Source organism: Tiliqua scincoides, chromosome 2 (genome assembly GCF_035046505.1).
Source record: "Tiliqua scincoides isolate rTilSci1 chromosome 2, rTilSci1.hap2, whole genome shotgun sequence".
NCBI classification, from domain to species: Eukaryota; Metazoa; Chordata; class Lepidosauria; order Squamata; family Scincidae; genus Tiliqua; species Tiliqua scincoides.
In genome coordinates this window covers 185,739,401-185,760,681 of record NC_089822.1, presented here as the reverse complement: position 1 = coordinate 185,760,681, position 21,281 = coordinate 185,739,401, and the positions used below count along the sequence as shown (strand labels likewise).

Sequence of the window (21,281 nt, the reverse complement as noted above, 5' to 3'; positions counted from 1 at the left end):
GACTGCACAAATGAAGGAGCTCCTTTGCTCTCACAATCCCTATAAATCAAACTGGAAGTCCTGCACTTCTGCATCTGAAGAAACCATACCAAGACCAAGATAACCAGTGGTCCACTTTTTGCTTATTTTTAGTATGCAGAAAGCAAATTAGTGCAGGTTGGATCTGTGGCAGGCTGGAGACAGGCACCCTGAATCCATCACCCTCTTACCCACTTGCAATCTGCTGCTGATCACGTTACTGAATAGATGAGCTATACTTGGCTACAGGAGAGGTGTGATTTGGCAAAAAAAAGAAGTTGGGAGTGGGGATTATGGGTGTCACGATACCTCCTCCCCCAAACCCTATTATTTGAGCACTGACAAGTAACTGAACTCAAAGAGAGGCATTGCATAAGCTGGTTAGCAGGTAACCAGGGAGCCCGAGAGCAACTTGGTATATATCTGACGGAGGAATTGTTCAGACTGTGTAATGCTCAAGTCAGGTGTGATTGCATTGGCCCTTCTATCACAAGATGCATACAGAACTGGTAACTGCAATACTATCTCTGGACCATCCAGCGATGGGACTGAAATGCAGCAAACTTCTTCCTTCACAAAGCTACTAAAGTTGGCACAAAGAGTACCAACTCTTCGGGATCCCACTGCCACAGACTTCCATCTGAAACTCCTAGTACCTTACAGCTTATTTTCTATTTTCTATTAAAGAAGACAATCTCACCGAACCGCACTTGTTTTGTTGATAGCTAATAATATGGGAGAACCAAAGATACTGTACTCTTTCTGATTATGTTAAACTCTCTCCTCAAGAATTGGCAGGCTTCTCAAGAAATTTAATTGGTAGACCTCTAAATGGGTTACCAAAAAAAATAGTAATTTCAAGCAAATCTTTTTTAAGGCTTTAGCACTTTCCTTAATGAATTACTTAGCTGCAAATTCTAAAGACATCCTGTTAACATATCGCATTAGTAAATGTTCCTAATGAACTGATCTTGGCCATCTTAACATACCAAACACTTCTAAAATCAGCAAGCACTGTCAGTGTTTTAATATTTTAGTTTAAAAAAAAATCACACCTTTCTCATTCACATTTTGTTGGGTTTACATGAGAGACAACATGGGTTTTGCATTACATCAAAAGGCTTGCTTTCTCCTCAAGAGCAGCCTTACTGAAAAGGGGGTGTTATGCATGGCCCCCACTTCCAGGGACACAGTATTCCCTGGACTTTGGTTTCCTTTGGAGGAACAATCACTGGAGGCAATACTTAGTTCATTCACAAATATACAAGCTGAACATTGGATGGAAGCAAGCACTACTCACACTGTTATATGTTGGCAGTAGTTCATATCAGAGCTCTACAGAGTGGCCCTGTAATCCAAAGTGCTTCTGTTCTCAGCTTCTCCATTCAACCCCTCCAGAAACTCAGCCTGCCCCCCTCAGATTCATCTAGTCTCTTTTGTTCTTCCTTATACCCTGACTTTATCCTGCTGACATTGGAGAAGAGAGAGACTCCAGGGATGTACAGTATCATCTTCCAGGGAGATCTTCCATTAAGGGATAATTCAATTCTGGACAATTAAAGGAACTTTAGTTATGTTGTCATAACCCAATTTCTGACCAGGCACTGGTTTAGGACAACCATAGTGAGATGCTGCATATAATGCGCTCATAACCAGCAGCCTCAATGAAGAGAGAGAGAGAGAGGTTCTCTCCTTTCCATGTATTTTTCCCTCACTGGCATAGTAGACACCCTTTCAAAGAGATAATTAACTGCTGTGACTTTGCTGTCGGTCATTCAAGCCACTGAATTAGCACGGTGCATTTAAGTGAGATTAATAAATGTGAACATGAAAACAATGTTTATTGTAGGAGTGCAGAAAAATTATTGCAGGGTTAGAGTTGGGACACTCTTTCAATGCCTGCATGACTGCTTTGTCTTGATATAAACAGCTTGAGAGCAGATGGGGAGTTATTATTTTACCTTGCAAATGTCACATACACAAAAATGCCATTTCATTAACATCTTTATTTTCCAGGCACCAGTCCAACCATCACTTTGACTTATGGAATGCATACAGATACATGGCCAAAAAGAAAGTCATTTTGGTGTGAAGTTGAGGACCCCCACATCTCTATAATGTACAGGGTGCAACCCTAACTTTCCAGCACTGGCATAGCAGTATGTGCTGCATACTGTGTGGCATACTGTGTGGCATTCCAGTATGTGCTGGAAAGCACTGACATAAGGGGTTAGGATTGCAACCCCACTTAGGTAGCCTGAAGTTTCCCTTGCAACACCTCATTCATTGGTCTGCTTTTGCTTAGCATTTTGGTTATTTGTTGTAGGTCATACAAGAGGCAAGTACAGGAGAAACTCAGCACATTATTCGTACCCATCTGGATGGAATGGATGCTTATTTTATTCCACCTACAAATCTCATCATCAATCACATAAGGTAAGAACCTTCTTAACCACAGTGGTTTATACCTTCAACTGACTGGCATTGTTATCAACAATGAGATGTATCTGCTTTTTTTGTGGCAACTGCTGAAAGCACTATCAGTAGAGTGTGGATTCACAATTCAAAGAAATATAAGCCTTTTCCCCCCAAAGGACTTTGTAGATTAACTAGGGGACAAGAAAAAAAAAACCAGTACATGAAGTCAGGCGAGGAGCACAAGAAAGCAATGAAGTAATAATGTCCAGCACAATAATCCATGGGCACTCTGGCTGTACAGCCACTCACAAGATTGTCTCAGGGATCCAACTAGAGCAGCGGTGTCCAAATTTTTTGGTAGAAGGGTCACATCATCTCTCTGACACTGTTTCGGGGGCCGGGAAAAAAAGAATTAATTTACATTTCAAATATGAATAAATTTACATAAATGAATATATTAGAGATGGAACTTATATGAATGAATGAAGGTCTTACAATAGTTCAAGGCCTAAAATGACCTTGCACAAAGCAAGGCTGGCCTTTCCTTTGCTGCCACTGCTGCATCACAGATGTGAATCAGCAAGCAGTGGAGGGAGCCCTCATCCCACAGCTCTCGCAAGAAGCCAAACAATGAGAGAGGCCATCATGCTGAGAGCAGTTGTATCATGCCACCACGTGCTCCAGCAAGTCTCCTGAGGGCCAGAGGCTCATTGACAACTGGGAGCTCCCAGAGGGCCAAATTGGGAGTCCTCAAGGGCCGGAAGTGGCCCCAGGGTCAGGCTCTGGGCACCCCTGAACTAGAGGAAAACTTTAAAGTATGCATTATTTAATTAGAAAGAGTACAGAGATTTTCCAGCTATTTTATCTTGTTTTATGGAAATAGTGCATGGAAATGCATTCTCGGCATCACCTGGCAGGACAAAGTTTCTAACAACACAGTCCTGGAACATGCTGGAATCCCTAGCATGTATGCACTGCTGAAACAGAGACGCCTGCGTTGGCTCGGTCATGTCATGAGAATGGATGATGGCCGGATCCCAAAGGATCTCCTCTATGGAGAACTCGTGCAAGGAAAGCGCCCTACAGGTAGACCACAGCTGCGATACAAGGACATCTGCAAGAGGGATCTGAAGGCCTTAGGAATGGACCTCAACAAGTGGGAAACCCTGGCCTCTGAGCGGCCTGCTTGGAGGCAGGCTGTACAGCATGGCCTTTCCCAGTTTGAAGAGACACTTGGCCAACAGTCTGAGGCTAAGAGGCAAAGAAGGAAGGCCCATAGCCAGGGAGACAGACCAGGGACAGACTGCACTTGCTCCCAGTGTGGAAGGGATTGTCACTCCCGGATTGGCTTTTTCAACCACACTAGACGCTGTTCCAGAACCACCTTTCAGAGCGCGATACCATAGTCTTTCGAGACTGAAGGTTGCCAATACATGGAAATAGTTCAACAGTTTCATTGTTTGTCCACTGTGTCATAGCAGTCTTATGAGATCCACTGTTGTTTCTAGTTTGGTGACTGAAGAACCTGTATTTCACAAGGTGGGCCTATTTCACAAGACAATGTCATGGCTATATGAGAGAGCTATTGTCCTTGCAGAGTGCTCGTGACCCTTCCCGAGGCATCTGGAGGGTCACTTTGGGAAACAGGTCTCCAGACTAGAGGGGCCTCCTGTATCTCACAGTAATCCACCAGCTGTTGCAGGGAGCCCAAAAAGCAACAAGACACCTGTATCCTGTTGCCACTTCCTTGCACCTGCCGTTCAGAGACAGGCTAACTCTAAAACCCCAGAGGTTGCATTTAGTCATCATGGCTTGTAACCTGTGATGGACTTTTCCTCCATAAATCTCTCCACTTCCAGGTGCTATCACAACATCCTATGGCAAGGATGTTTAATTCCATACTGGGTAAGGAAATATTTCCTTTTGTCTGTTCCGACTCTCCTGCCAGTCAATTTTAGTGGATGTCTCCTGGTTCTGGTTTTGTGCAAGGGGGAAAAGAACCTCCCTCTATGAACACTGTCTATCCCATACATAATTTTATGTCTCGGAACCCAGTCCTATCCAACTTTCTAGTGCCAATGCAGCCCCAAGGTAAGAAAACAAATGTTCTGTTACCTTGAGCAGGCCTCTGTGACTGCCCCCCACACAGCAGGATGAATCACATGTCCCATTTGCATAGCTGCATCAGCTTGGAAAAGTTTGGTAGAATTGGGACCTCAATTGTGTTTCCCCTCAGGTGCCTACTTTCTAGACTGAACACCTGTAAAAACTAGCCTTTCCAAAATAATTAGTGAACTGGGGTACTTCCCTTAAGAGGAAAGGGAGCTTCCCTGACCCATTAATCATTTTTGTCGCTCTCTTCTGTACCTTTCCCAGTTCTACTATGTCCTTTTTGAGATGTGGCAACCAGAACTGGATGCAGTTCTTCAGATATGGCTTTACTATTGATTTGTACAATGGCATAATAATATTGGCTGTTTTATTCTCAATCCCTCTTTTAATGATCCCAAGCATGGGATTGTTTTTAACCTTTTTCACCACCGCCTCACACTGAGTTGACATTTTCATCAAGTTGTCCACCAGCACCCTAAGATCTCTCTCCTGATCTGTTACAGACAGCTTGGGATACATCAGGATATATGTGAAATGTTGAATTTTTTTTTTTTTTTGCCCCAATGTGCATCGGTTTCCACTTACAGAAAGGCACATTATCTTTTTGCTGCCTCAAAAGTTCAGAGAGATCCTTTTGGAGTTCTCTCAGTTCAGAGAGATCCTTTTGGAGCTTTTCACAATCCATTCTGCATCACCTGGAAAAGTGTACTATCATCTGTCAACTTGGCCACCTCACTGTTTATCCCCAACTCGCTGCTTGTCCATAAATAGTTAATATGAGGATAAGTTGGGACACTTATCCCAAGACCAATCCTTAGGACACACTGACTTTCACTTCTCTACATTGTGAAAATTGGCCATTTACAGCCACTGGTATTTCCTATTCTTCAACCATAAAATGACATGCCCTCTTATTCCTTGATTGTGGAGTTTTTTCAGGAGCCTTTGCTGAGTGACTGTGTCAAATGCATGTAGCGTACGGAAGGAGCCTTTTCCAATGGCTTGGGAGCAATCAGAGCAGCAGCAATTAGCCCCGTCTTGCTCCTAAGCTGTACAACAGTTGCAGAAAGGAAGGAAAACTCAGGCCAGCAACAGCAACTGCTGTTCCTGTGACCATTATCTTCTGCCTAGATCAGCATTTCTTAACATTTGTCCCCCAGCATACCACTTCACGTGGTCCACCTGTTAGAAGCACCACCAGAAGTAACTAGTGATGGTGTCATCACCAGTTACTTCCAGATTGGGAGGCCAGAGATGCAACAAACACTGGTAAGAGGTTCACGGTGGACGGGAGGGTTTTTTCAAGCATGTGAAAAGCACGCGCTGGAGCTCCGCCTGCCAAGCCTCATACTGCTGCTTGTTGCATTGCATTGCTGGCCTTTCTGCCAGGGATCTGGGAGTCCCATGTGTACCACCAGCACCAATTCAAGTACCACCAGTGGTATGAATACCACTGGTTAAGAAACACTGGCCTAGATGGTAGCTGGCTGTCCAGACCATGGATACAGACTGAGCCCTCAACACCTTAAAGATGGGCTTCAGCTACGAGGTTACACAGGTAATCCATCTCCTATACTTCCTACACTGGATTCTGAGTTGGACAGACAGGAGCACCAGAATTTCAAACTCTTTTTGAAATTTTTCAATTTGAAACCACTACTATAGAGGCTTGGATTACCTTACAGCAGTGGTTCTCACACATTTAGTACCGGGACCCACTTTTTATATGTGAAAATCTGTCAGAACCCACCAGAATGATGTCATGACCAGAAGTGACGTCATCAAGCAGGAAAATTTTTAACAATCCTAGGCTGCAATCCTTCCCACACTTACTTACATATATAAATAATAGCAATTATAAAGTGCTTTAGAACAGTGGTTCTCACGCATTTAGCACCAGGACCCACTTTTCAGAATGAGAATCTGTTAAGACCCACCCGAAGAGTTGTTATGACTGGAAGTGACGTCATCAAACAGGAACATTTTTAACAATCCTAGGCTGCAATCCTACCCACACTTACCCAGGAGTAAGTCCCATGTACTAATCATTGTTAAAATAATATACATAGTACCTTGTTAAAAATGCAGGTCTGCAACATTTACCCAAATGCAGTCACATGCCATGGTAGCATCAAGTCTAATAGATTAAAAATAAAATATTGAAATGAATGGGGACCCACCTGAAATCGGCTTGCGACCCAAAGTTTGCGAAACACTGCCTTACAGACTCACTCAGTTATAATAGTATGAGCTTTCATGGGTTCTCGTCTACTTCATCTACTACTACGTACAAGATGACATTTGCCTTTCTCTTATTCCAAGGGTACTCTAGAACAGGGGTCTCCAAACCCCAACCTGGGGGCCAGATGCAGCCCGCGGCGAGCCTCTATCTGGCCCATGGCCAGCCTCTTGTTCCCTGAAAGCCCCTGGCCTACTTTGCTGAACATGACTGGAACCATGCTCTGGTTGCATCTGGAGGGTGTTCCAAGGGCCAGAGAGGTTGAATGAATGAGCCCATTCATTCATTTATTCACATATCTAAGTTCCATTTCTAATTTATTTATATACATTTTATATTTAAATTTTTTTTCGGCCCTCAAAACCATGCCAGACATTTGATGGGGCCCTCTGGCCCAAAGTTTGGAGACCCCTGCTCTAGAACACACCCGGATCCATGGGCCGGATCTGGCACCCTGCCTAATCCCTTCCCTGCATGAATGGCAGTTACTGTTCCATGGGGAAGCCTCCTTTCCCCACCACTGATCGTCCCTGAACTGCACTCCGGCCAGCTGCTTCCTGGGTCTGTCACTCCAGCAGCCACTGTGTCCGGTTTTCCAGGCAAATGTGGCTGGCCAGGGTGCAGTCCAGGGGAGATTGGCAGTGGGGAAATCGGCAATGGGGTTACTACCTGGTGGAACAGTAAGCACTGTTTGTGCTTGGGACACTTTTCCTGGCCTCTCCAGTTTGGAGATCACTGCTCTACAAGGAAGATGATTAGCCCTTAAATGTAGCTTGAACATTTTAAATTAAGAATTCAGCAAACAGGTTCCCACCTGTGTTAAGCACTTCCTTGATAGGGGCAGGTATACTGTGCTCCTGCTGTCCTGCTTTACCAAATAACAGTTTGTAGTAAGCATCTTCATTTAAGAGATGCTTTTAAAAGGAAGGATTTTGTTTTGAGCATTCTTCAAGTGTCTTAATTCAACAGAGCTGCAGGTGTCATCTTGTTCTTTCCCATTGCCTGACATTTTCTTTTCCACTGCCACTATCTTTATGTTCAAGGAAAGTTTTTAAGGGATGCCATTGCAACCGCTGAATGAAAGGTTAAATCTCGAGGCTGTTCATGTGTGATCATATGCTGTGCTGGATTGCTCTTCAGGAGTAAATTGCCATAGCAGTGATGGTTTTGACTGAAATGAAGAAAAAAAAATGTACACCCATTATTTGGAGACAGCTGTGTTGTTTATGTGAAAAAGCAGGTTTTAAACCTGATTTTCACACATACTGGAGCTACAGTTATTAGGAAATCTAGCAACCCAGATTGAGTATAACAGCTGCTCCAAAATATGACCTCATGAAACATGACATGTTGGTCTTTCGGGCAGATAAACCAGTCAAGTGTGTAGGACAAGGTGTAAATGGTTAGATTTCTGTTTTTCTCCGAGGCTGAACTACAACAGGGGAGAATACCCTTTTGATTCTAGGGCAAATACACTCCTGAATGTTTCCAACCCCCTTATTAACTATTTTATTTAAAGAGATGAGACAAAGGATTATACAATATGTATAATAAGTGAAAGAGGATTTTGTAATCCATGCACAGGAAAACCTCTTACTGTAGCCATATCATACATGGCCATTGTTTAATGCTTCTTTAATAAGAATTTACTTCAGGATGAATCAGATACTACATCTCCTCTGATCTGGGCCAGTCCATTGTCTTAAATTGAAAGCAAATAGGAAATTGAGCAAGTGTTAAAGAATATGGTATTGTTGCATATAAACTGCCTTCAGTTGGGTCACCTGGCTTTGTATTGTCTATACTGACTGGCCAGGGAGTGCCAGAGTTTCAGACAAGGGTCTTTCCTAGCCTTATTTGGAGATACTAAGGATTGAACCTGAGATTTTCTGCATGCAAAGCAGGTACTCTCCCACTGAGTTACAGCCTCATCCCTTTGAAGCATTAGTTTCCTATATATATTCTTAAGGACCCAGGTGAATGTTTGTCTAACTTCCTTTTTTTAAAATGGCAGTTTGGTGTGACAATTCGTTATCTTAAATTTATTATCAGTTTATTATCTTCTTAAACTGAACAATAAGCAGTGGCCTAATCCTAAACTACTTTGCAGCAAAAAGCACAGAAGCAAGCAATTCTGTGTGAAGGAGCTGCCACAGTGCATCTTGTGCTGATGCCAAAACAAATCTATGCATAAGAAACATAAGAAGCATAAGAGAACAGCCCTGCTGGATCAGGCCATAGGTCCATCTAGTCCAGCTTCCTGTATCTCACAGCAGCAGAAAAATGGATTTTTCCTCCAGAAACTTGCCCAATCCCCTTTAAAAGGCATACAGGCCAGATGCCTTCACCACATCCTGTGGCAAGGAGTTCCACAGACCGACCACACGCTGAGTAAAGAAATATTTTCTTTTGTCTGTCCTAACCCTCCCAACACCAGCACAGTATAGGACTCTAAGTAACATTGTGTTTAAATTGTAGTAGTCCTTTTCGGAGGATGGGAGTGTGTCAGGTAACATCATAGCATAGTGGTTGAGTCATATTATGATCTGGAAATCTCTGATCACAGCTGACTAATGAAATCCATATATGCCTTTAGATAATCTATGTATAATATGGCAATAATGCTGTTGGCTTACCTCATGGGGTTGCTGTCAGACTTACTCAGATAACACCTGCAGAAGTTTTTGAGCACTTTAGACAAAGTGTCATGAAGTAGCATTCTCTCCGGAATGTCACCATATTTCTTTAAAAACTGTTTGGTCATATATTGTTTGTTTTTTCCACTTTATTGTCTTTCAGATTCGGTTTCATCTTTAACAAGTCTCAGTCTGCAATTCACAAAATTGATCTGGAAACAGTGTCTCATGTCAAGACTATCAGCTTCAAAAACTACAGCTGCTTGCCACAAACCATGGTCTATACCCACCTGGGTGGCTACTATTTTGTCCAGTGCAAAACGAACACATCAATACCAATAACTCCACAGCTTATAATTGACAGTGTTACAGATTCCGTTATTGGCCCCAATAGCGACGTATCAGGCACTCCCTACATCTCCCCTGATGGACACTATTTGGTCAGCGCAGATGAACACAGTGGGAGGATCAGAGTTCAGGCAATAACAGTCCAAGGGGAAATCAAGTTGATTTATGACTTACAAACCACCATGCACATATCTGATCTGACATTTCAGTCCTCTTTCACCGAAGGCAATCAGTATTATTTATATGCTACTTCACATTTGCAAACAGATGTGCTTTTTGTAGAGTTGTCAACAGGGAAAATGGACATATTGGAGAATTTAAAGGACCCTATCAAATCCAAAGACTGGCCCTGGAACAGCTACAACAGAATTATCCAAAACAGTGGATTATTTGGGCAATATCTTATAACACCAGCAAAGGATTCACTATTTATTATTAATGGAAGACAAAACACATTACGCTGTGAGGTTTCAGGTATCAAGAGGGGCAACACAGTGGTTTGGGTTGGAGATGTATGAAAATACAAAAAGACAGAACTTGCAGAGAACAAAGTACTGATTGGACCTTTAACTGCAAAAAAGAAAAAAAACAATATATGCAGTAGCATTGTATATTTTTACACTGAGAGAAAAACTGTATAAGCTTCATGGTACAAAACCGGTCTGCTTGCAAGATTTAAGGTAATATAGGAATTGCTTATGCTGGGAATTTGTGTGGAAATCAGACTTACAGCTTGAATTATGGAATGTATATTGGGAAAAAGAAAAACACACATTCTCCAAGTGGGATGATATGAACCACATTCCTGGGTGATTCAGTGGAACATCACTTTTGAGTTGAAAATGCTGATGAGTTAAGTTCTCAGTATGCTTTCTATTGGTCCAACATAACATTTCCTGTCATGTGTACCATGTGGCATGGAATCAGGCCTGTAGCTTAGCCATTTTCACATGGTTGGGCAAACTGGCAGACTTTCCTGTACTTTGCTGAAGATGCAGTCTCAGTCAAATGCCTTTTTTTCTCCAATGGTGTTTTTTTTTCCAATGAAGTAATTATTTATGCAATTGTTCAACAAGTGATATGCAGTCACAGATAAAGTTTCTGGTCATGTTTAAAAAAAAAAGATTCAGACTCAGAAATTGAACTATCTGGAACATAAATTTACAGAGGGCAGCACTGCCCCCCTCCATGTCCTTCAGCAGCTAACATCAAAGGCAAATGGTAAGGTTAAGCCTGGTATTGGTGAGGATAGAGGGAAAGCATAAGGGAGTAAATTATTACAGAAAACAGGTTTCAGAACACAATGTTCTTCATAGAGATTTGAAGAAACATTTGAATGTGGGGAACCATAAGGACAATTTCATAAGACTGCATTTTTGAAAACAAATGCAACAAATGCACTGTCAGCTCTCTTTCTCCTGCAATGCTATTGACAGCTCATTTATATGGGTGGAGAGAGACCTACCCTTTTTAAGTAGCCCTTTTTAGTCCTAGGAAGAACTCGGTGTTTGTGAGATGTTTCTAAAAGTAAAAGAGGTGAGATAGATGTGAACATTATAAAATACTTGGGCAAATATGCAGAGATCTTCTATGTAATCAGGAAAGAAACCTTTTTTAAATAGTTATTTGTTCAGCAATGGCAGCCATCGCCACCACAGTCATACAAAATGTGCAACATGAGCTGTTATTTTAGCAGACAGAAAATAAGCAGGGCTGCTCCCAATGCAGAGAGAAACAGTTCCAAAAATCATTCATTCCCCTTCATTAAAAATTTACCATTACTTGAAGTAATTGGGTTCTTCATAAAAACAATGGCTATGTCTTGAAATGCACCCTTTTCAGAAGCATATTTTCATGCAGAAAACATTTAGCTTTTATATAAATCAGGCTCTTAATGTGCATCTGTCACCCAAGATTCTGTAAAGAAAGGATCTTTTTTGCTGCTGCTGTTCATACTTGCTTCATTCATAATGCTCTCATTTATAGTCAATTATCATTCAGTTATGAAAAACAGAGTAATCTAAAACCAATTAAAATATACCCAACAATGCAACAGCAAAAGACACAGAACTGTAAGCTGATGCGCCATAAAACTTACATTCATTTGCACATTTAGAGAAATGTAAAATATATGTCACTTCTAAGGTTGGTCATTGCCACTAATCACAGTTGGCAAACAGAAAGAGTTATAAAAACACATCTCTTAATACCAGGATAGCCTAAGCCAGCGGTTCTCAAGCCTCTTACCGCTGCAACCCATTTTGTTGGCCACGGTAGTTGCATCATGCCTCAGAATGCTTTGCAGTTTCCAGGTTGTGCCCCAGAATGCAAGGCCACAAGGCATTCTGGGACACGATGTGGTCAATTAAAATGCAGCTTCTGGTGAGCACTGGCCCCGCGACCCACCAAAAAACAGATGGCAAACCTCAGTTTGAGAACCACTGGTCTAAGGTTGAAGGTAATGATATGAATATTTATCCTGTGATTCTAAAAGGTTCATATAAATGTACATTTCCAAAGAGCAATATTTGGGGACAAAATGGTTGGAGACCCTTTAATGAGGGTGTTTGAACTGAAAGGCTGCATAGAAGCATTTCTGTTTACACTTCAGCCCTTTCCCAAATTATTTCAATTTTAGGTCCACTGCTGTGTACTCAAGAAAGACTGCACTATACCTGTAAATGATTTAGGGCGTAATCCTAACCCCTTATGTCAGTGTTTTTCACCACTGACATAAGGGCAATGCAGCACTGAGGTAAGGGAACAACCATTCTCTTACTTTGAGGAAGCCTCCTTGAGTGACACCCAACTGCAGGATGCAGAACATGTCCCATTGGCTGGAAAGCACTGACATAAGGGGTTAGGATTGCACCCTTAATTTACCATTAACATTAATGGATTCCCAAGGGACTGTAGTTGTATGTGAGAATCTAGCTAGTGTTAGCTTGGTATTTTCAATGGCCTCACAAACCTTCAGTGCTCTTTATTTGTTCAGAAAAGACATAATCATTTAAAGCCATCAAAGGTTTGCAGTGTAGATTTACCTTAAGTGTAATTACTTTTGTTGTCTTGAAGCTGTTGACCAGAAAAATGGAAGAGAGCTGAATATCTTATGAATTTCGTAAGCACAACATTACCAGAAACCTACTGTCTATAGCAAAGTACGTTGTTTCACCACATTTAGATAAAAGAAAGGTGAAAGCTCTTAGCAGGCGTTGGTAGGGTTGTCACCTCCCTCCCAGTTTGATCAGTGCTAAAATATACATCATTTTTTGCTAAAGCCTACATCATTTTTTCCTATGAGCCATAGGAGGTTAGACCCCAGATATGTAATAATGGATGTAGCCTCCACTTAGACATACGCAGTGGTCAGTAATGGTAAAACAAAGCTATATCCACACATTGCACTTATTTCAGAGGTGTTTTACTAGACCCGGCCACTGCTCTGATGTCCCCTTTTTTAATTATTTCTTGAATATTTTACTCTGAATATAGTAAGTTTCCCATACATGAAGACCTTTGTGACATAGATATAGCAAAATGTTACTTTTATAAAATTATTTAAAAACAATCCTTGTAAATATCTGTTCAGGTAAATATTCTTGAAATTAGGGTGCAAAATAGACTTCACTGCTTTCTGTTTATCTTAACACATTGAAATAGAATGAACTTCAAACTCTAATCTTCCAAAGATGATCCTATGATGTTCCGCTTCTGCCCTGAAGGTCTGTTGATGTGTTTTCTAAATATACTAGTGGCCTGGTCCTACTTAGACAACTATGTTTAATTTAGATGCTTCACGCAGTTCGTGAACAGTTTCCAATGATGTTTTGATCCAAAATTAAAAAGTGCTACACATTTGATTCCCCCCCCCATGCACACTAAAATCACAATTTCTCTGTACCACACAAGGTGTAAATCATGTTTGTCTCTTTTCAAGTTTTGTTTCTCAAAAGCAAATTAAATCTCATTGGTTGCATTTTCTGATTTATTCCTTTGGTCTGTACACAACATTTGGAGTACAACTTCATATTTCTTTTATAGTCAAAGAAATTAATAATTACAGTGATTAAGTGAAAATGGTTTCAATTGAACTAGCATGTCATTAGTTACCCTAACATGCTTGTGTATCATTTGTGAGTTCTACTTGATAGACATTGAAATCCAAGAGCAAAGTCACCAATTAAAGATAAGGATCCAGTCCCTTAGCTCTGATGCAATGCATATTCATTACTCAGATTAAATAAAGGACAGTTCAAAAGAAATACCATGATTACAATGGGTTATTTTTAAGAAAACAATGCTACTATTCTGATCTAGCCACTTATTGTGTAGCTTCATTGGCACTATCAAGATTAAGCATGATAGGTTTTAATTTAGACACATGAACTTTGATCCACCATGGGTGCCACCACAATGTGTGGCTGTCATAAGGCTCTACAGAGCTCTGTGTCCCCCTTGGCATACAAGGGGCCATTACAAAGAAAAGGAGCTGTATTCCCCATATTTCATTCAAATCTTTTCATGCTCTAGAACAGGGGTGTCCAAACCCCGGCCTGGGGGCCACTTGCAGCCCTCAGGGGTTACCAATCCGGCCTGCGGGGAGCCCCCAGTCTCCAATGAGCCTCTGGCCCTCTGGATACTTGCTGGAGCCCGTGCTGGCCCGACGCAACTGCTCTCAGCATGAGAACGGTTGTTCAACCTCTCACCTGAACTGTGGGATGAGGGCTCCCTCCACTACTTGCTGTTTCACTTGCTGTGATGCAACAGTGGCAGCGAAGAAAAGGCTGACCTTGCTTTGTGCAAGGCCTTTTATAGGGCTTGAGCTACTGCAAGACCTTCATTTATTCATATAAGTTCTGTTTTTAATAAATTCATTTATGTAAATTTATTCAAATTTCAAATGTAAATTAATTCTTTTTTCCCCCTGGCCCCCAACACAGTGTCAGAGAGATGATGCGGCCCTCCTGCCAAAATGTTTGGACACCCCTGCTCTAGAACATGCATAACTTGAATTATTCAAAAGTACAGCAAAATTAGCTCAAAATGCTGGGATTTCAATGTGAACCAAATACTATTTAAATTGAAAATTTTTCATTGTCCAGAATATAAAACTCAGTTATACACACATGTAGAAAAGTCTGTTTAACTTAAAATCTATAGTTAATCCAGGCTGTGGAAACCAATCACTGCTCAGAGAGACTTAAGCAAATACCTTGTCTCTGCCATGAACAAAGATGATTTTTTTTTTTTAGATTCTGAGTATGCAAGAAAACAAAAAGGAGGATTAGAAAAGCTGTCAGAGACAACTCAATATAGCTAGCCTAGCACACATAGAAAGGACACCTGCATGGATTTGGTGTGCCTACCACACTTTAAATGAATCTTTACCAAGGGAAATGATACGTTTGACTTGCTCATAAACCTGTTGACCAAAACTGCATGCTAAAGAAACTAAACTCAGACTTAGTCAAATACTCACAGGGTAGATCATTAAAGCTCCGGAAACCAACGGACAAGTTCAATAACACTTCTGAGAATAGGCTGGGGCAGGGAAGGAATTGTGTGGTCCACCAAGTCTAGTGCTCTAAATAGGTTTTGTGAAGTTTTCCTACCCCAAGCAACAGTATATGCAAAGGCTTTTACTAAAAGGTCTGCTAATTCTCTCAAGCCTGTGTTGTCTAGCGCTCCATAGCTCACAGTCAGACCAAAAACAATCTTCCTTGGCACTCCATGGAAAATGCTAATGCAGTACATTTGCATCACTGAACTTCCCCACCAGCCCATGAGGACTTTTAAATCAGCTTTGGGTTGTTGGCTTTGTTTGATCTGAGAGCCCAGGACCTGGACAAAAATAATAGATAAAAATGTAAACTAGTTAATGTAATGTAAATGATTACAACTCCTAGAACAGGCGAAGGGAAAGAAGGCCAGGATTGTTTTTCCTGACAGTTATCTAAAAATGTGTACTTGCTAACCCCTTTCCATGCTGAAATGAAGGGATTATGGCTGCAATCCTAACCACACTTTCCTGAGAGTAAGCCCCATTGAACAAAATAGGGCTTACTTCTGAGTAAACCTGGTTAGGATTGTGCCCTTTGTCAAACACTAGAGAACTGGATAGGGATATGGAAGGTGACACAGACCTCACATTCTTCATGAGGTTCTGTTGCACAAACCAATCGTGAAATGGCTTGTGGGGAGGGGGCTGCAACCACCGTTTTAATGAGGGACTGACTTACCCCAAAACATGAGACCTTAGAAGGTACAAAATCCAGAATAAGGAAGTAAACAAACCACCTCTTTCCAGTCTATCCAGGCCCAGAGCTACACCTTGGGGAAAACAGCTGGTGAAAACATACCCTGAGGAGGAAACATCATCTTCAAGCTGCCTAGCCTTTCTCCAAGCCTTGTCTAATTAAGTACTTTGGCACATCGCCCTCCACATTGCAGGGTGTCTTTGGCACTTGTCAGACAGAGTCAGATAAAGTCAGTCAATACAAAATGACAGACAGGAAATGGGAATGAGTTCAGTGAGCAAAATAAACTGCACTTAGTCTTAGACAAACAAGCCCTGCCAGAGATTTGAAAGGTTAGCTCCAATTTTACTGCCCTTTTGCCTCAGAGCCCTGGCATTTCTCAGAATGTATCTCCTCAGAATTGTTACAGGCATTCTTCCCAATTTGTTTGAAAAGCACGTGCAGTCAAATCCTTTACCAAGAAACGCGAACACAAATTATGGCACAAGTGCCCGTAGCTTGAATTAAAGGAGGAACATCCACTGGAGAATGAAAACATTAAAACTATTCTCCCGAGTGTCTTCACAAATTAACATAACTGAAATGCAGGAGTCAGACAGAAGCAAGGTTGGCATCTCAACTTGAAGCACTTGTGTGGACTTCACACTCCTCAATAAATAACCTGTTTTGTTCAGTGCCATTCAAACAACGCTTGCAGTGCACACGAACCAGCTGCACAGCAGCTTTTACTGCTTTGGCTCAGTGCAACTCAAGGTGTCAGTCCACAACTGAAGAGCATGAAGCCGAACCTACAGCATGAATCTTTCTGTGGTCCTTGAGGTCCTCTGCCTGCTTCTGTAATATGGCAGATGGAGTCAGGTGAAGGACCAACTGAAGACCCAGAGCTGGAGTATGTGGCCTGCGGAGAGTGAATGCACTTTTATGCATACAAAACTGCTGTGCAGACACACTGTTAGGATTCGGACATAATGTATCTGGATCTACCCCTGAAAACTGCAAGCAAGACTAGCTCTCTTTTGCATTCTAGTTGGGTATTCTCAGCCTTTGTGAACTCTGCAACCACACTGCACACTGTGAAATTGCTGCTGGGTAAAGAATTCAATTTCTTTCTCAGCTCCATCAGTGAGCTACTAGCAAAGCACCCATAGCACATAAAACAAAATAGAAGGTGGAAAGTGGAAAGGCAGGTAGGAAACAAGGTGACCATCACTTGGGATACACCAGGAACTGATAGCCAAGGAGTGGACAAAGTTCTCCCCCCAGTCCACCCCCAGCCTCACCACAGAAGTTCCGCTTCAGCTGATTTGCACCTGGGAAATCATGTGGTGGTAGCACACCCCAAAAAGAACTATACCAGTGATTGTGGGGCTTCCTTCACCCTTCACTACCACTACCCACATGGGCTTGAACTAGAGGCTCCCAACAAGTTGGGGGCTCACTCTCATCTTTCTCATCCCTCTATAGACCTTGCTCTTTTCTTCCACTAGCACTGTGCCAAATTTTTGTGATGTTCTGTTTTCAGTGTGAAATTATTTTGAGAGGTGCAAAATAACCCCCTACCTTCAAGTCTCTTGCCATTTTATTTTGCACCTTGTACCCGTTATTGCACTGATATTGAACTGTTTTTTCAGTTCCATTGCCGAAACTGGATCCACAGACTGAGGCATATTAAAGATTCACACACAAGTAGGAATCTTTTTTTTTTTAAAGTGTCTATACCAGGCTTGCAAAAGAATTGCAGAACAAAGCTTATTACTATACTAATATATGTATGCTATAGTCAATTGAAACACTCTTCTTTGAAACCCCACTGCAGTGTGCAGATGGACACCTCCCCAGCACACATTTTCATCGCCTTTCAAATGCCCCCATCACCAAAAAATAGAAGACCGTTTTCAATGCTGTGTGTGAAACTATAAAACATTATGCTCCCCCTCCAAGTATGGCACAGCACGGTTAAACCCTAGACTGTAAGCTCATTGGGGCAGGGATATGTCTTATTTACTTATGCTGTAGCACACCACGTGCATTTATTACAGTGCATAAACAAAATAAATCGTACTCAGCAATGAGAGAAGAGGGCAGTGGAAAGAGGTTCAGTGCTCAGATGCAAGTATGTCATTTGCCAGGTAAGGGTACCTTAATTGCAATGAGAAACATACCTTTGTGGTCATCCTGTGTATGAGCACACACCACTCAGCCCTTTGTGCAAGGCTGGCTACTTGAGGCTCCCACACTGGTGACAGCAGATGCTAGGTTAATTTGAGAGCTCTCCTTTGCACTCTAATGGGGCTGCACTTGACTGCTTGCCAAAGCAACGTCCTGCAAGTTTATTACCACTGGCCCAGGAGGGCTCACTCTTCAGCCTGGGCATGAATGTGTCCATTAGTTTGCCATGAAACACAGCCCCAGAAATAGCATCACCAAAGCCCATGGGAAATTCGAGTGGCTGCAGTCACGGCGGTCGACAGCGTTATGAAAATGAAAAGCAACGACAAGGATTCTTCCTAACCATGACTTTAATTTAGAGCATGTGAGGTGAGCTCAAGGACAGACTGCCAGGCGTCCTTGTGAGTTAGCTTGAACATACTTCAAGCAAGTTAAGGAGTTTGCCGTTCTAAAGGATTTGGTCATTGAACATGGCAACTTTTCCCTTTTTTCTTTGCATAACACAAAGAACAAAAGGTAATTTTCAAACTACTGCAATTGTATGTGGAAAGCAGAAGACAGTTTTCTTATTTTAACCCATTTTTTCCAAGTCCACATGTGTACACATTGTGTACATGCAACGTTGGGTGGAAATAAAACAAAAATTAACAAAAACAAATTCAAAAGAATAGAAATAAAAATAGAACTAAAGATAAAAATTAAAACAGGTATTGAAAGTTGTGCGGCAAGTGCAGAGTTCTAAATCCACATTACTTTGTTCCTCTACAAAATCATATAACATATTAGGTATTATATATTAAACAGTCTATATTTCTAAAATACATTTTCAACAAGAATTTTATCTGTGTATCAATTATCTACTCATCAAATTCATAATTCACAAAATCATTTTCCCCTTCGCATGTAGGGAGTCCATGAATGGTCTCCAATTGTCCATAAAAGTTTTTACTAACTTCTTTTTAAGAAAAATTGTAAGTTTGTCCATTTCAGTTAAGTCTTTACCCATCATTCTAGCAGAAGACAGTTTTGTAGCACTAGGATGCTGCTTTTCAAGTGTGGAGCCTAATCATGACATAAATGGTACCACTTTCCCTTCTTCATTGGAACAAGAAAAAAAAAGCAGTGAATAAAGGGCTAGATCCTGTGGTCTGCGCCACGCCTCCGCGGCGCAGACCACAGTCGCAAACATGCCGTAAGGCATGTTTCCGGGCTTACCACCAGGCTCCCACCGGAGCTGGCTTAGCTCTGGCCAGCGCTGAGCCAGCGTGCGGTGGGCGCCTGGATTCTGTGGTTCGGCGGTCACTGTGACCGCCGGGCTGCAGAATGGGAGATGGGGCATGTCGGTTGAGTGGGGGAAGGCGTTCCAGGGAGGGGGGAGGTGCAGCCGGGGGCGTGGGGGAGGCGTGTTGGGGGTCGGGGAGAGGCGGATCCGCGGAGCTGAGCTCTGCAGGATCCAGGGCGCTCAGGCAGGGCTGCTCACCCTACACGAGCGCCTTCACTTTAGTGGCAACCAAACAGTCGCCGCTAAAGTGAGTAGCCCTATTGTGGGGCTGCTTCCCTTACTCAGGGGAGGCAGGCGAATGTCCCCTTCTCCCGAGGAGCCTCCAGTGGTAGCATGGGAGCCCTCCATGGAGCCGCTGCATCCCACAGCTCCAGGCAGCTCAGGATTGGGCTGTAAGTCTGTAATCCCCAACAATACAGTTGCATCGCTCCATGCAAATTATTTAGCCACATCCCCCTTCATCGACCAAATAGCATCATATACAAGTGCTGATATGTACTAAAGAGTTAGTATGGTTTTCACCACAAATTTGATGCACTGATATTGCCACAGTAATGACAGGATATCATGATAATGATGATTTTAGATGTCAAAATGTTTGTGCTAAATAATGAGAATGTTTTCTGGATTGATTTTATTACTTAAATTGCAACCAGTCATGGGAATTTGAAGAAATTCTTACATTAAAGACTACTGTATACCTCCTTTCTAAACCAGGCCCTAGTTTGGCATGCTTAACTGTGTCCAGACATTCCAAATAATGAGGATTCTTTTGGATAGCTCTGTAAATGAATCTCTGTAAGTCACAGTGAATCTATTTTACAATAATCTCTCTACAAATCTCCATCCTCTATCCCAAGGCAGTTTACACAATTTAAAACAGTAAGATCAAAACTAGAACATGGCCCTTTCACTTTGATTAAAGTAAAAATTAGGAAAGCGACAGGACGTCCCTGATAAGTTTGGCAGATTTTTTTTTTTAACTACAAGCAGCTACAAGGAAGAAAAGTGAATTGGATTGGGGCTCTGGTGTAATCCTTTCTTCCTACCTCATTTTCCCTATCTAAACCACACTACACATATAAGTATTTTTAAAGCTCCTATTTGCCCCTGTGATATGTTTTCCCTGACTGGGCAAATAGCTGTTCCAGAGGCTAGCAGAGATCCTGAAGTAGTAATAATTTCAGGGATATTAAAGTACTGTGATACCCATTTTACAAAGGGTTGGAAAGGGTACAGTTATACCGACCTTCGAAAGGAAGGGAGATGCAAGGGCTGCCCACAGAGCTTTTCATGATGGCTAATCCCCCCTTATAGGCCAGCTGTTCTGATGCTTCTGTATGCTTGATTCCATTTGGCAAATCTAAGCCAACAATGGATGTAATGTTGTAGCTTTGATTCCCACAACAAGCAAGCCCGCTCATTCTCACCTATCCACAGAAGATTACAGGTTAAAAGAGCAGACTGAAATATCCTCTGCCTTTGTCACTGTCTAAGGATGAGTTTAACCCACAGAGGGAAAATCCGAAATGCATTTCCCTGGAATAATCTACAGGTGATCTGAAGTTTGTCCAGTTCTGTATACGCTTCCATTAATGTTGACTGTGCTCTTAGTTGTTTGGTTTAATTGAACGTATGGCTGGGTTGCCAGCCATCATACCTTGTCACAGGTTTTGTAACATTATAGCTAGACAAGCACTTATTCAGTTTCACATATGTATGTGTCCTGCAAGGTTGCACTATTTCATGGCCCCATAGTCTTAAATTCCCATTTATATGATTCTAAATGGAATAAAGTG

The 21,281-nt window shown here is 42.0% G+C and overlaps 1 protein-coding gene across 5 annotated transcripts in view; it reads left to right on the top strand.

Annotated features, from left to right (window-relative positions):
* The window catches only part of FSTL4 (follistatin like 4), a 491,509-nt gene extending 477,759 nt beyond the window's left edge, over positions 1-13,750 (top strand). For all 5 annotated transcript variants that reach the window (XM_066617279.1, XM_066617277.1, XM_066617278.1 and 2 more), the window contains 2 exons: positions 2,345-2,454; positions 9,587-13,750. In XM_066617279.1, the coding sequence (XP_066473376.1) occupies positions 2,345-2,454; positions 9,587-10,289 (813 nt within the window). In that variant the 3' untranslated portion in view covers positions 10,290-13,750. The remainder of the gene's footprint in view (positions 1-2,344; positions 2,455-9,586) is intronic.
* Positions 13,751-21,281: the final 7,531 nt, after the last annotated feature.